This window comes from Enhydra lutris, unplaced genomic scaffold (genome assembly GCF_002288905.1).
Source record: "Enhydra lutris kenyoni isolate GAN:26980312 unplaced genomic scaffold, ASM228890v2 scaffoldscaffold5, whole genome shotgun sequence".
Taxonomy (NCBI): domain Eukaryota; kingdom Metazoa; phylum Chordata; class Mammalia; order Carnivora; family Mustelidae; genus Enhydra; species Enhydra lutris.
This window is the reverse complement of record NW_019154089.1, coordinates 27,003,549-27,019,576: the sequence shown is the minus strand read 5'-3', so window position 1 is coordinate 27,019,576 and position 16,028 is coordinate 27,003,549. Positions and strand designations below refer to the sequence as shown.

The following is a 16,028-nucleotide window of genomic DNA, read 5'->3' as shown; positions in this document are numbered from 1 at the left end:
AAAGAGCCTTGTAGACAAAGGTAGTTCTAGTTCTAGTTATCTGAAAGTCAGAGGTACAACTAATAGCTCAATACTTTGTTTTCCCTTCCAGGATGAGTATTAATGGTAGAGTTAGGGTCAAGGATCTCAGCGAAAGAATGTCTGTGAATCCTTGACATGAAAGTGTACAGATTACCAAGGTAATCATTTCCCAGATCATAAAGAATTTAGCTTTTTCAATCCAGCAGAAAAGCCTGTGGACAGAGTAAGTCTAGGGTGGCTTTCGGTCTCTGGGAACCACAGAAGCTAGGTGGCCTCCTCACTTCCTGTAAGGTGTTTCATCTTTCGCTAACTGATAGTCTAATCTTACAGTGGTTGCTTTTTCCCTAGTCTGCAACCAAATTCCACAATATGGCTATGTAATTCTGAAAAAAAAAAAAGAGAGAGAGAGAGAGAGAGAGAGAATTTCAAAATCCCTATACCCCAAATTATAAACTGTATTTTGCTTTTCCTTGAACTTGGGGGTTCAAAAACATGAAGCAAAAATAACTTTCTGCATCTGAATTGTAAAATAGAAAATCTTTCAAGGATAAAGGATGAAAGTAGAGGTGATGATATTAATTTAAACCCAAAGAATACACACCATGTGCTGTATGTATAGAAATGCCTACAAGCTAGCCAAAAACAGTGCATAAATCCACATTAGGGAGCTTGTTTAAGACTGAGAAACCCATACTCATTTATTTATGAACAGCGACCATGACAGTTTCTCTAGGGGGAGAGAAATGACTATTAGAGGTTCCTTTTAGGAGCCTTGGAAACTTGGGCTCCCCTTTCTTCTTCCATCAAGATTTTCAATATTTGTTTTCCCTAAGGATCTTTTGCATCCATCTACCTGGACAGATACTGCATTTTCTCAGACTCTGGGAAGGTGACTGAGATCATGGGCTTTGAGTTCAATTCTGAGCCCAAAACCAATCAGCAAGTTATCTACTTGCTGTCTATGTCAGTATTCTCAAGTATAAAACAGAAGTAACAGGGATTATTTAATGCAGATAATTCAGGGTGTGACATACAGAAAGAACTCGATACAGGTTACTACTCCTACTGCTAACACTACTACAACACTCTCAACTAAACTGATCATTTATATTTGCTTTGAAAAGGTTGTTGTCTAATTAAAACTCTGCCACGAATTAACTCCTTACAAAGACGATCTAATCTAACTGCATTTTGCCTATTTGCTAAGCAAGTTGTCATCAAAAGTTGTCAACAAAATTCACTGATTTCATGAGATCTTGTTACAAATTTACTCCAAATGTAATTGGAAAAAACTTTAATGCTTAGGACAGCCTGCACTGTTTGAAGGTTAGGTTTATGGAAGTCCCTTTAGTTTTCTTTAGTTTTAACATAAGACAAACAGAGGAAAAAAATGTTGCTGAGGTATATATGTCTGAATATATACACACATACATATATGTACACATATATATACCTCTGAACTGATACATAGGCATATTTATGCCTATAAATGGAGTAATACACCTATTTATGAACATATATACTACACCTACAATTTTAATTTTCCACTAGGAAATATTTTGCTTAAAATAAAATAATATTTATTTTAAATGAGTTAAATAAGTGAAGATCTAGCTTCTTTCTATGAAGACAATATTCTTGTAACCTAAAGAGCTCATTCCCAATGGAGTTAGGAATGTGCAAGTGTCATCTCCAGATGTGCTATGTGTAGCAATGCTGTATACAGCTACGCTCATGAGCCGGTGAATAATGGGTCTTCAGTGAGCCTTAATGCTTCTTCCCTTTTCAGACAAGGCCCACTTCATGGCACCATAGTACTCATTCTTGAGGTCTGCAATATGAGACCCATGTCTTTACAGGGGGTAAAGCTGGTGTCTTCCCTGCTTTGAAATGCCTGGAGTCTCTGACCATTCATCTTTTCCCCAGCAACCCTTTGACATCTTTGGTTTTGGTTCTGCCAACGTCCAGCTATCATTTGACTGAAAACAATGAACATGACGACAACTAGGGACCCATCTAACTGGCACTGAAAAAGATTCACTGACTACTGGAACATTATGAGTCAGTAATGGTTAAGAAATGTTTAAATGTTTTTCATCTAGGGGCACGTTGGTGGCTCAGTCAGTTGAGTGTCCAACTTTTGGTTTTGGCTCAGGTCATGATTTCAGGGTCCTGGGATCGAGTCCCTCAATGGGCTCCATGCTCAGCAGGGAGTCTGCTTGAAGAGTCTCTCCCTCTCCATCTGCCCCTCCCCCTCCTCTCTCTCTCCCCCTCTCTCAAATAAGGAAATAAATATTGAAAACATATGTTTTTCACCTGAAAGTCCAGCAAAACGTGGCAACAGAAAGAGCCATGGATTATTTCCTAGGGCTGTTCATACACACTGCCTCCATTTCTCAAGTCCAAAGAATGGCGTGATCCTGATTCTACTTTTTAGATTTGGATTTGACTCACTTGCTGATGTCAGTCAGACAATGATGACTCTAAATAACCAGATGACTCCAGCAGTAGCAGCAAGGATACCAAGCCTAGATTAGCAGTTGTGGGTTTGGGGTTCTACTCTGTGCTTTGCCATTAATGGTGGGATGTTAGACACAATCCCTTTCTTCTCTGAGCCTCCCTCTTCTCATCCATTAAAAAAGGAGGTAAACTTGGAGATGTCAGAAATTATTTCTAAATATTTTTAATCTAAATAATTTTCACTAATAGGGAAAAATAATGAGCAAGAAATTTTTTAAAGATTTTTTTATTATTTATAAGATATTTATTATTAAAGAAAGAGAGCAGGAGTCGGGGGTGGGGAGACAGGCAAGAGAGAAGCGGACTCCCTGCTGAGCAGGGAGCTTGATGTGGAACTCGATCCCAGGACCCTGGGATCATGACCTGAGCCAAAGGTAGATGATTAACCAACTGAGCCAGCCAGGCACCACAAGAAATTTATTTTAAAATTATTTATATCTCTTGGAGAGGATATATTCTGTAGAACAGTATCATTATATACATTATTTTCCCAAGAAGAGGAGGTAGATGAAAATGACTTTTCCTTCTTAGAAATCGGAGAAAATCTAGACAGCAAGGTCTCATACTCTAGCCATGACAACTGATATTCTTTTTTTTTTAAAGACTATTTATTTATTTGACAGAGAGACACAGTGAGAAAGGGAACATAAATAGGGGGAGTAGGAGAGGGAGAAGCAGGCTTCCCACAGAGCAGGGAACCCCATGTGGGGCTTGATCCCAGGACCCTGGAATCATGACCTGAGCCGAAGACAGACTCTTAACGACTGAGCACCTGGGCGCCCCAGATATTCTTAATAAAATTTGTGTTTTTCTACTTGACAAAAACACAATGACCATCTCTATGAAAATGCATTAAATCAATTAAGAAATCTGAGTAAAAATTGATACTTTATTATTTGATAGACTACATTTCAGTAAGGGATGGCCACTTGATTATTTGCTTGTTTAATATTCTGTGGTAAAACTTTAGGAACAGAAGAAGAAGGCAAAATTAATAAAAACCTTTCCTGTCTAAATTCATTACAAGCTAACATCATCCTTTGTCATTTTCCCAATGACAGAACATACATAGCAGGAGGTGGTTGAATTGCCTTCTGCTTCCTACTGAATTTTTCTTTAAGAATGTGAACCTTTGATCAGAAGTGACATGTTTCTGATCTAATGTTACGTATGGGAAGTGTACGGGCATATGAAGTTAAGGCCTCCCCCTCACATCAAAAGACAAACAGCTATTTTTAGATGGGTCAGCTATTACTGAAAGACTAAGCCATTCTTTCCATAAGAACTGGCCTAATAAAGCCAGCACTGGTACATCTCCAGAGACATTTATTTAACCCATGAGACTACAAATTATAACATTATAAGATTACAAATTGTTCAACAAATAGCTTTGCCTGTCACTAAAATATTGAGTAAATATTAAATGGGATTCCTGTATTTTATAGCAACAACCACATATTTCTCACCTTATATCAAAACCATAAACCATATCCTATATTAGATAAAGAAATATATCCCAAATATGTCCCATAATGGTTAAAGAAGAGGAGAAGGGTTTTCTTGACATGCAAACATGTTTACCATATATCCATTGCTATTTTAAAAATTCAAATCACAAAAATGTATAATGTAAATCTGCTTTTATAAAAAACTTCCTAATGCTTTTTTACTAGAAAAGTATCTGGAAGACTATAAAGCAAGGTATAGGTAGTAGTTATCTCTGGGTGGTACAATTAAGGGTAATTTTATGCTCATAACAGCATTTTCTAAGTTTTTAATAATAAATGTACATCACCTCCTGATAGGAAAAGTGTTTTGTTTTAATTATGTTTGTGAAAGAGTTTTTAATATGTGATAAAATGCTTATGATATAAATAATATGCAGCCCAATTTAGATTCAGATTCTAAATGTTAACAAAATCTACATTGTTATATTAAAAAAAGATGTTATCATTTGATAACTCAGGTTTTCTTGTGTACCAAAATGTAATAATTTTTTTTGTTTTCTTAATCAGACTTTTTCAAAGAGGTAACTGCAGTTGCTAAATAACTGAAATTAACTGAAATATCATGTTAAGTACTGCTGTATGCATAATGAGATGGGAGTGTATATGCTTAAAAATTATGTGCCATACATTAGCAAAATCATAGGCTTATGAGATTTGGGGAGCTAGAAAAAAATTTAGAAATCACTTAAATAAGTAATTATAAGAATAATTAATTGTAAGACAAGGCCTCCTAATTTTATGCCCACTGTCAATATTCATTTACTTTTGAAATCTAACAAATATCTCTTATTTCAAGTAAATAACAGTCTAAATTTTATCTATATAACATTCTTTATAATTTCAATATCAGATTAAACCTGATTTTTACCAGTGAGGGCTTTAACTGGATTCATTAAAAAAATCTTACATTTTCTATGCCGTTTTCCCTTGAAGTGTTCTGAAAATGATTTGATTGGGCCAATCTTATTTGTGAGTATTATATAGTTCATCTGTTTGAAATATTTCCCTTGTAAATTGCTAGGAATTCTTCCACCTCGTCAACTGGAAAGTCTTTTGTCACCAATTATCCAGCTGGGTTACTCCTGAGAAAGTATTCTTCTTCCTCCAGCTATATCTCCTGACAGAAATCTCTAAATAACATTGTTAAAGACAAGAGGTATTTGATTTTACGATCAAATTGGTGTAATTGAGCTATCAACCAGTCAAGAGTGAAGGTGAGAATCTATATTCAAAGATTTCATTATTCTTTAGCCATAAACTATAAATTTGAGTTTCAAAAAGGCATTATTCATAACTTTGGTTTATTATTCCTGTATCCCATAGATTTTTTAAAAGGTATTATTTATTTATTTATTTGACAGGGAGAGAGCAAGCGAGAGTACAAGCAGTGGGGGAGTAGCAGGTAGAGGGAGAAGCAGACTCCCCTGCCGAGCAAGGAGCCTGATGTGGGACTCCATCCCAGCACCCTGGGATCATGACTCAAGCCGAAGGCAGACGCTTAACCGACTGAGCCACCCAGGTGTCCCTGTATCCCACAGAGAAAATAGACATACAATGAAACACGAGGAAAAGGAAAGTCTTTTTGAGAAATCGCACAATACTGGATTAAATAATTACTGTGTGCACACTACAAGCCAGGCCCTGGGCTGGGGCTACAGGCAGATTTACAGGTGGTCATGCCACCTGGGCCTCAAGCCAGGCATCCATTTTTCTTGCTTCAGATTGTGTGCTGTCAAATGCAATGGCTTGAGTTCATCGACTCCAGTACACATTTTCTTTCGTCATTCCCTTTTTCACTCTAGATAACCCTGGGCTAGATGTTTCGCATTCTCTTTAATCCACTTGCTCACTTTGCTGGCTCTACACAATGAACCTAGTGTCTTACTTAGCTGAATTGTGAAAAGATAACTGAAGTAAAATTCTACAATATAAAATGGCCATCTTGATATGTGAAGCCTTCCCTTTGCCTGTCTTCAAATATCCCCACATTCATTTATTCATTAAATAGTAACACTGAACACTTATTATATGCCAGTTACTATGCTACTCCAGTTATATAATTTCATTTTCTAGACTGATGTAAGATTATATAGTCTTTTAGATTCATTAATTATTGATTCAGAGGATGACTGGGTTGTAAAAACATTGGCATTATCTAATTTACCCCTCTGTTTTATATACAAGGAAATTAAAACCTGGATAAGACACTCAAGGTTCAAAAAGAAGTTTGTTACAAAAGTCAAAACTAAAACCTTAGTTTCATTACCATTATGGTTTGTTAAGGAAATTAGTTTCATTGACTACTTGTGTCCATTTATGTATCTGAACAACATTAAAACTTTGTTCTCTGAACCTCTAATACAGTTATCAACCAGAGGAGCACTGGGATAATGGAGAGTAAGCTGCTAATTTGTGCTTTTGGTGATGGGGAAACAAAAATCCAATCAGAATGAAAACCATTAAAACCTACCCATAACAGTAGCACCTAAAACATTTTCCATGTTTCTAAATCTCAATCTCCATTTCCTGAGCTCCTCAAAGCCACTATACCTTAATGCAAGCTTGCTGAGTGGCTGCTATGCTGCCATCCTCAAAACTCCTACTTTCCAAACACAATATATCAGCGTAAGTATACTCAGAGCTCCTGCTATGTACAGTCAGACACATAGGGCCACTCATGCAGGAGGACAACTGATTTCATAAAGAGGTTATCAAGATTGTAACTGAAGGGTTTTGACCACTCATTCCTGGGTTATGGCTTAGCCTGGCTGTCTATGGTCATGGGCTCCATGCTCTGAGCCACACACCCTTTGAGATGAGGTGACCTCCTTTTCAGACATAGCTCCTGAAAGTAGATGTCATGTATAGGAGATTCTCCACCTCTAAGAGATTAGAAAGATCTTTTCTTGGCTATAGACTCTTAAATCTTGAATGATATTTCCTGGATGTTAGAATCAGACATTCCTAGGTCTCTGAAACATAGCATTTTTCCTCTTCCAAATTTTATCATAAAAATTTCTATACCTACAGATACATTGAAAGAACAGCACAATGAACACCTATATACCAATGACAAAATTAAACTAGCATTGGTGTGCCTGGGTGGCTCAGTAGGCTAAGGGTCTGATTCTTGATTTCGGCTCAGGTCACGATCTCAAGGTTTTGAGACCGAGTGGGCTCTGCACTGGGCATCAAGCCTGCTTAAGATTCTCTCTCTCGGGGCGCCTGGGTGGCTCAGTGGGTTAAGCCGCTGCCTTTGGCTCAGGTCATGATCTCAGGGTCCTTGGATCGAGTCCCGCATCGGGCTCTCTGCTCAGCAGGGAGCCTGCTTCCCTCTCTCTCTCTGCCTGCCTCTCTACTTGTGATCTCTGTCTGTCAAATAAATAAATAAAATCTTAAAAAAAAAAAAAAAGATTCTCTCTCTCCTTCTCCCTCAGGCCATACCCCCTTCTCCCTTTCTAAAACAAAAAGAAAAATTAAACAGGCATTAAAAATGCATACTACTTTCTCCTTCTTACTTTTTAATACCTGAACATTTCACTAAAGTAAACCCTACAAAAGAAGCTTGCTCAGATCCTCTGAATGCTCTCTTCTCTGGCCCCCTTGTCCCTGCCAATGTGTGTGGATATCAATGGGAGAGGAGTTTAAGGGTAAGTAGGAAAAGAGAGTAGGTGATGTCAACCCTAGCAATGGTAATTTTAATTAAATTCCTTTTATTTACACATTGCAAATGAACCTCCTGGAGTTGAGAAGAGAATATGTGGTCTGCATTAAATTTCTAGCAATGAAAAAAACATTCCATGATTAGTAAAAACTGGAATAGGATACTTATAAATTTCCTGAAAAACCTTGTTATCAATTTCAGAGTCAGAATTAACAATACAACTGATAGAATGATTATAATTCATGCGCCTTCTCTGTCTAGTAGTGTTAATTTCCTACATGTCAGACGTGTTTAAATTCTTTATTTCCAATTGTTGTGAGTTTTAGTTACAGCAGTGTCATATAATGGGGCTTAAAATAAGAATGAGCAAAATAAATAAATAAATAAATAAATAAATAAAAAGAATGAGCAGTCATCGATGTTTTTGTCTGATTATATAATGACATAAAGAAGCCATATTTTTCATCTCTACTGGTCCTCTCTTTTCCTTCTCAATTCCAAAAACATCCTGATTGTTGATTTTCCCATCCATTCAACTTTGCATATATGTATTCAGAATTACCACCTTTATTGAGCGTATTTATGGTGTAGGTGTCTTGCCAGACCTGGGTCTACCAAGGAGAATACAGCTTGTTCTCTGCTTTCAAGGTGGGTGTTCCACGGAAATGAGAAGAGCTCAGGGTAATTTCTGCATGACTGCTGTGCAGATTAAGCGATTTGCTAAGCAAATGCCTCCAGCACTGGGTCTGGTGTTTAGCCAAAACTTGCCACTTGCCAGTCCTCCTCCTCATTCACTGCCGAGTGGGTATTACTTCTATGCCTCCTTCTGCCTTCTTTAGGATTCTAACCATTCTCTGTGCTTAACTCTTAAAAAGTGTGAACTATAGCTTCTTTTGAACCCCCATCTCCCCCACAGCCTGCATGGTCACACTCTCATCAAGGTCTTTGTGATTCTAAATGTTTTATAGTTCATTCCAAGTGGTAAGTTTAGTACAATGTATCCATTAACACGATTCTTTCCATTAGTGCTTTCAAAGTCCTCCACTTCGGTGGAATCTTTGTCAACATTGCCAATTTCTCTCTCTGCTGTTTCTCTTTTTTCTAAGACACGCATATGTGAGCCCTGCCCATATCCAATCCATCTGCTTACCTCCAGTGGCTGACAGAGGACACACATGCCTTCTCCATGCCTCACCCTCACCCACTTTCCCTTGGTAGCCAAATGCCACTTTCTCTAAAAATATGATCAACCAAAAAGCTGGTTCATAAGCACCCAAGACAATGTGCCAGTCAGACACACATTATATCAGACAATGAAAACAAGACATGACAGACAAGAAATATGTGGAAGTGAGAAGCATCCCAGTGTAGTGGTTAAGAGCTGTGGTTCTGAACTCGGATCTGAATTCAAATCTCATCTTTGTAGCTAACTTGCTTTGTGATTTTAGATGTGAGCCTCAGTTTCTGCATTTAAAAATAAAGATCATAACTATTTGTAACATATGAAGTTGTTGTAAGGATCAACTATAACAATGCATGGAAAGCATTTAACTCAATATCTGACCCCTAACCCCTAAAAAATGAAAAATAGTATTGTTAGTACCATCATTATAATAATAAGGTAAGCACACATGTATGCAAAACAGAATTGATCAGAGACATTTGAATGTTTCAGAGTTTAGAGTTTCTTCCTGATAACACAGAGGAATCCTTTATATTGTAATAATGTAATTTCTCAGAGTAAGATAACTATCTTTTTTTCTCTGTTTTCTTTCAGGAAACCAGCTATTGCTTCTAATACAAAATAAACTTTAAAAGAAGCAGCTGTCTTATTTTACAATTCAGCCTCACCTTAACAGCAGAGCATCACAATTACTTTCGGACATAAAAGTACATTGAATAGTATAAATTTATTATTAATAAATGTGGGATAATGACTTTATTTACTTGCAAGTCTGGTTGCTCCTTGGAGGGTAAGAAGGCACAAAAAGCCTTCCTGTCGTCAGAGGACCAGACCCAATTCCTGCAGCTTACAAGCAATTTATGAAGCAGAGCATCTGCCATCCTCAAACAAGTATTCAGCATCCAAAAATTTTTTTCCCTTTTAAGGAAGCCCTATATCTCAACTATTTTGATGGCTTATCCTTGCTCCTTAAAGAAAGCAGCTTTAGGATCAGCAGCTGATACTAGAAAATAATTCAGAAAAACTTATTCTTAGCTAAGGCTAAGTCCCTTTGTAAACATGTTCCCCTAAGCTCTCAGATGACCACTGGATAGGAGATTTAACTGCTTATGATAGAATTGAGGGAGGAATAAGGAAAACAGCACAATATTGTCCTCCAATAAAAATCAATAGCTATTTCATTCAGGAAAAATTCAATTTTGAAATGGATGCTACAAACCTGAGGCCATAAAGAACCGTCCCATCTGGATGTAGGCGGATCATGCGGTTCTTGACAGTCACTCCATGTACAAATGACTTCTTATCATTCAGGAAGTAGGTATCTGGTACCCAGAGCTGGTCTGCCACTCTGTTGTCCAGAGTCAAGTTTAAAGGTATTACATTATAGGACAGTCTCTTATCTCTCCAGGCTTGCTGGAAATACATTGTCAAGGTATAATCCTGTGAATGTGAAAAGAAAATGATTATTTTGTACAAAAACTTGGGAGATAGGCAAACATCTTATTATTCATAAGAAAAGAAAATATATACAACCACACACTAGAAACATAGTATTCACATATAGGCAAATATTAATTTATTAAACCCTTTCTAACTGAACACCCAGTATGTGTCTGTCAGGCACTATGGCAAGCACTGTAAATATGGAAATGAGGAGAGTATATCCTGGCAAAATTTATTATATAGTACCCAGGAAGAAAGATGGTAAGGAATAATTAGTGAATTAACTAGACTTTCCCAAAGTGGGGTATGTAAAATTGTTTTAGATGGGATACAAATACAATTGTAAAAAAGTGGTTAATTGGGGCACCTGGGTGGCTCATTGGGTTAAAGTCTTTGCCTTTGGCTCAGGTCATGATCTCAGGGTCCTGGGATAAAGCCACCCATCATCAGCCTCTCTGCTCAGCAGGGAGCCTGCTTCCTCCTCTCTCTCTCTCTCTCTTTCTCTGCCTGCCTCTCTGCCTACTTGTGATCTCTGTCTGTCAAGTAAATAAATAAAATCTTTAAAAAAAAGTGGTTAATTTGTTATAGTAATAATTGTAAGAGTTTGTCAAAGAGAATCCTAACCAGTCTAATCAAGGGGGATTTCCCAGGAGAGGTGGCATTTATACTGAGACTTATGTAGCTTCTTGGCTAAATAATATTAGCCTAGTCAGTATTTCATGAGAATTTTAATCCCAGGATTCTGAATCATCAGGAGGCTCTTAGCTTTTGAGAAACAATGAGTTGTTATAAAGTGAGCACTGGCATTGAAGTCCCAGATTCAGCATTTCTCAATTGTTTCTAGCATGTAAATTTTTACAAATTCTTTTGCTTATAAATGGGACTTTTAATACATACTTGATCTAAGCAGAAGATTGTTGACAAATGTATAACTCAAATGCAATTTGTAAACTACAAAAAGCTATATATTATGAATAAAGCATTTACATATATATATATATATATATATATATGTAATATATATATATATTGTGACATGTTTGATCCATTAGAGGCCTATGGGTACAATGTAATTGTTCTCACCCTCATTTGAATGACTCAATGAAAGACCAAATATCATTTCAAAAGATAATTACCATTCTATTTTGAAATCAGTTCACAATGCTCTACTTGAGGGCTTTTGAAAAAACCAGAATCATGTATTAATCATCTCTACCTCTTGAGAGCTAGCACAGTCCTAGGGCACAACCAGTGAATGAATGAATGAATGAATGGGTATCCAATAAGGTACACCTACTGGATTTCTGCACGTATCTGTATACTTTTGTAGATAAGATACACAACTCAATCTCCGTGAAGTCCCTAAGTTTTTCCAACCCTTATTGAGATTTATACATGCTAATTTGGTTATGTAATTTTAAAATATAACTTGTAATATATTACCTGCTAATAACATTGAATAGTTTTAATAGGAAAAGTATAATCCCTCTGCAAAAATATTAAATATTTTCACTTGTTTCATAAACATACAAACTTTGATCTCATTCAGAAGTCAGGGTAGGGCTGACTTCTGAATGAGAGGTATAGAATCAAAACTCTATTCTAACAAAAGACTCATTAATATCCTCAAGTTATATCAAATAATGGTGGGTAAAATTTCCTTTAGTGGATCAGTTTAGTTAGTGCTTTTAAGTGCTCTGTAATACTCAGCTTTCATAAGAAAATATTATGAGGATCTCTAGAATAACAGCTTGATTTATAGTAAAAACAACCTTTTAGACTTATAATTTAAAAACAGGAAAAGGACCAGATACATTTTTTTGCATGAGCCTATGTTATACCCTAAAAAGTAGGACATAAACAAATAGTCAATTTATATGGAACTTAAGAGAACACATTTTGTAATTTCCAATTCTTGGAGATAAAATTGAAAATTTGATTTTTATCTCTATTAGAAGACAAAGCTATTTGTGCTTCTTTGATCATAAACCCTGTTAAGATTTAGGGAAGATAATACTGCTTGGAAGGTGCTGGGGTTTGTCAGTCAGCTGAGATGTGTTTGGACACAGAAACTGTATTCTCTTTGGGGTTAAATAAATGGTACCACTGTAATAACCAGTACCATATGCTAATTCCCGTTATTTGTCAGCAAAGCAAAGCCTGCTAAGAAATGCACCCAGACAGACCCTAGTAAGTCTGCTGTCACACCAATTTTCACTTTATTTATTTATTTTATTTTTTATTAACATATAATGTCTTATTAGCCCCAGGGGTACAGGTTTGTGAATCACCAGGTTTACACACTTCACAGCACTCACCATAGCACATACCCTCCCCAATGTCCATAACCCCACCGCCCTCTCCCTACCCCTCTCCCTCCAGCAACCCTCAGTTTGTCTTGTGAGATTAAGAGTCTCTTATGGTTTTTCTCCCTCCCAATCCCATCCTGTTTCATTTATTCCTTTCCTACTTCCCAACCCTCCCACATTGCAATCACTTTATTTATTTTTAAAGGACTCATCAATGACACTGTCAAGAGTAAAAGAAACTCCTGAGTCTAAATAAATATTATTGAACTTAAGAAGAAAGAGTGGTTCTGTGTTCCATCCTCTCCCCCATGCCTCTATCCACCCAAAATAAATCCTTTGACCATTCACATAAAAAAGTGTATCTCTTACGTTTAACAACCCCACCTTTTGAAAGTTGTTTCACAATTGGTTTATTCAACTGGAAAAGCAAAAACAGAAACAAATAAACCACTTCTGGATGCTTCTCAATCTAGGGCATCACCATGCAAGAAGAACTTAGATAATCATAACTAAAACCAATTGACATTGAATGTTGAAAAAGATGCAGTAAGCCCACTACAGACTATCTCTCTCACTAATTACAATTAAATATCCTGGAAATAATTAAGAAAAAAAAGAAAAGAAAAGAAAAAAGGAAAAAAACCTACCTAAGGCTATGCAAAGTAAGAATAGTATGTAGATTGGAGAGGGAATCAAAATGTGAAGAAAGACCTTTCCATTGCTGAGTTTATTGTTTGTTTTATTTTTTCTCCCTATTTTATCTCATTAAACACATAATACACAAAGCCCAAAGCAAATAAATGGAGAGATATATCATGTTCCTGGATCTGAAAAATATTGTTAAGATGTCAATCTCCCCAAACTGATCTATAGATTAAATTGAATCTTAATCAATATACAAGCAGAATTTTTTTAAATATGCAGTAGCTGATTGTAAAATTTATGTTAAATTTATGTTAAAAGCAAAAATAAATGAGATTAGACAAAACAGTTTTGAAAGAAAAGAGCAAAGTTGGAGGACTCTATTTGATTTCAACACTCACTATTAAGCTATATCTAACAATAAAAGAATCTAAAAACAAACCCACACAAATATGCTCAATGATTTCTTACAAGGAAGCAAAGGCAATAGATTAGAGAGAGCATAATTTTTTTAACAAATAGTCCAGATCAACAGGAACATCCATAAGTAAATAAATATGTAAGAACCTCACCCATACTTTATACCTTACACAAAAATTAATTCAATTACATAGACTCCAATATAAATGTAAAACTAAAACTATGAGAAGAAAACATAAGAAATTCTCTGTGAGTTTGAGTTGGGCAAAGACTTTGATATAAGCCGACAAACACAAATAACAAAACAAAATACTGATAAACTGGACCTCAACAAAATTCAAAACTTATGCTCCATGGAAAACTCTATTAGGAGAGTAAAAAGAGTAAAAAGACAAACCACAGACTGGGAGAAAATGTTTGCCATCGCGTATCTGACAATGGATAGATATTCAGAATATATAAATGTATAAAGAATTCTCAAAACTCAACAAACAACCCCATAAAAAATAGCCAAAAATGTGAAAACTTAACCGATGAAGAAATGCAAATGATAAACAGGCACATGACATGATGCAAAACATCATCAGTCATCATGGAAAATCAAATTAAAAACTACAATAAGATCCTATAACACACCCATTAGAAAAGCTAACATAAGGGGCATCTGGGTGGCTCCGTCAGTTAAGCACTCGACTCTTGATTTCAGCTCAGGTCATGATCTCAGGGCTGTGAATTGAGCCTGGTGTCGGGCTCTGCCCTGGGCATGGAACTCCCTTAAGATTCTCTTTCTCCCTCTTTCCTAGCCCCCTCCCCCTCCTAAAAAGAAAAAAAAAATCTAAAATAAAAACATCAAAAAACAACTGACAATTCCAAGTCTTGGTGAGGATGCAGAGCAACTGAAAATCTTATCTGTTGCAGGTAGGAATATAAATTATCAGCCATTTAGAAAACAGTTGGACAGTTTCTTATAAAGTTAACATACATTTGACAAATGACCTAATAATCTTACTCCAGCGTGCAAAAATTTACAGCAGCTTTATATTAATCGCCAGAACTGGAGGCCATCTGGATGCATGATCTTCAGCAGATGAAGAGATAAACAAACTGCTACACCCATGAAATAGAGTACTACTCAGCAACAAGAAAGAACAAACTCTCGATATATACCACATTATCGATATTTTTCAAATACAGAATATTAAGTAAGGATACATATTAAATGACTCCATTTATACAACATTCTGTAAAAGGTAAAAGTATAGGGGCAAAGAGCAGATTAATAGTTCCCTGGGATTCCAGATGGGGGAAAGGTTGACTGCAAAAGGCCAGAATGACGGAATGATTTGGGGTAACAGAATTGTCCTGCATTCTAATTGTAGTGGCAGCTACATGACTAGGCATTTGTCAAAACTCATGGAACTATATACCAGAATGAGTGTGCTTTTATGTAAGTAAGTTTTTTTTTTTTTTAAAGATTGTGTTTATTTATTTGACAGAGAGAGAGAGAGAGATCACAAGTAGGCAGAGAGAGAGGCAGAGAGAGAGGAAGGGAAGCAGGCTCCCCGCTGAGCAGAGAGCCCGATGTGGGGCTCGATCCCAGGACTCTGGGATCATGACCTGAGCCGAAGGCAGAGGCTTTAACCCACTGAGCCACCCAGGTGCCCCTGTAAGTAAGTTTTTTAAAAAATTTAAAACTGCTTAAAAAAAAAAAAATACCCCTAGGGTCAGACACACACAGGTTCATTCATATCCTAGATCTTTTCCTCTGCTGTGACCTTGGGTGTATCCTCTCATATTTCTGCACCTGCTTTCAACTCAGAAGAACAGCTAAAGTTAATTAACTTAGAAATTAGGGTAAACAAAACTGCTTTGACATCTGTGGGGAAAAAGCAGACTAATGCTACAAAATAAGTCTCCTCTGTGCATACTAGGGGACAAACAGCTCCATCAGGATGGGCTGAAAAGACTACCACTAAACTCAACAATTCTTCATTGGTACGAGGGAGTTTGACTAAGCAGCCCCTAAGGCTGTTTCTAGCGATAAAATAATTCCATTCTAAGTAGCATTTTACTGATTTTGCATTCAAATGCAAAGTGTGCTATCACTTAAAAATCTTCTAAATATCTACCTCTTATATTTGTTTTTTGCTATCTTTGTAATTTGTTTTCTAATAACCAAGATTCAAACTTTTCCTGTTTCTTTGGCTTACTCTTCTAGAAAATGTATAGTATGAAATACTACTATAGTATGAATATAATATAGTATATTCATACTATAGTAGTATATTGTATATATATATAATATAGTTAGTATGAAT

The 16,028-nt window shown here is 36.3% G+C and overlaps 1 protein-coding gene across 1 annotated transcript in view; it reads right to left on the bottom strand.

Annotated features, from left to right (window-relative positions):
• The window catches only part of LOC111141129 (gamma-aminobutyric acid type A receptor beta2 subunit), a 238,055-nt gene that overhangs the window by 143,993 nt on the left and 78,034 nt on the right, over positions 1 to 16,028 (bottom strand). The window contains 1 exon segment of the mRNA XM_022493475.1: positions 10,116 to 10,336. Coding sequence (XP_022349183.1) covers positions 10,116 to 10,336 — 221 coding nt within the window.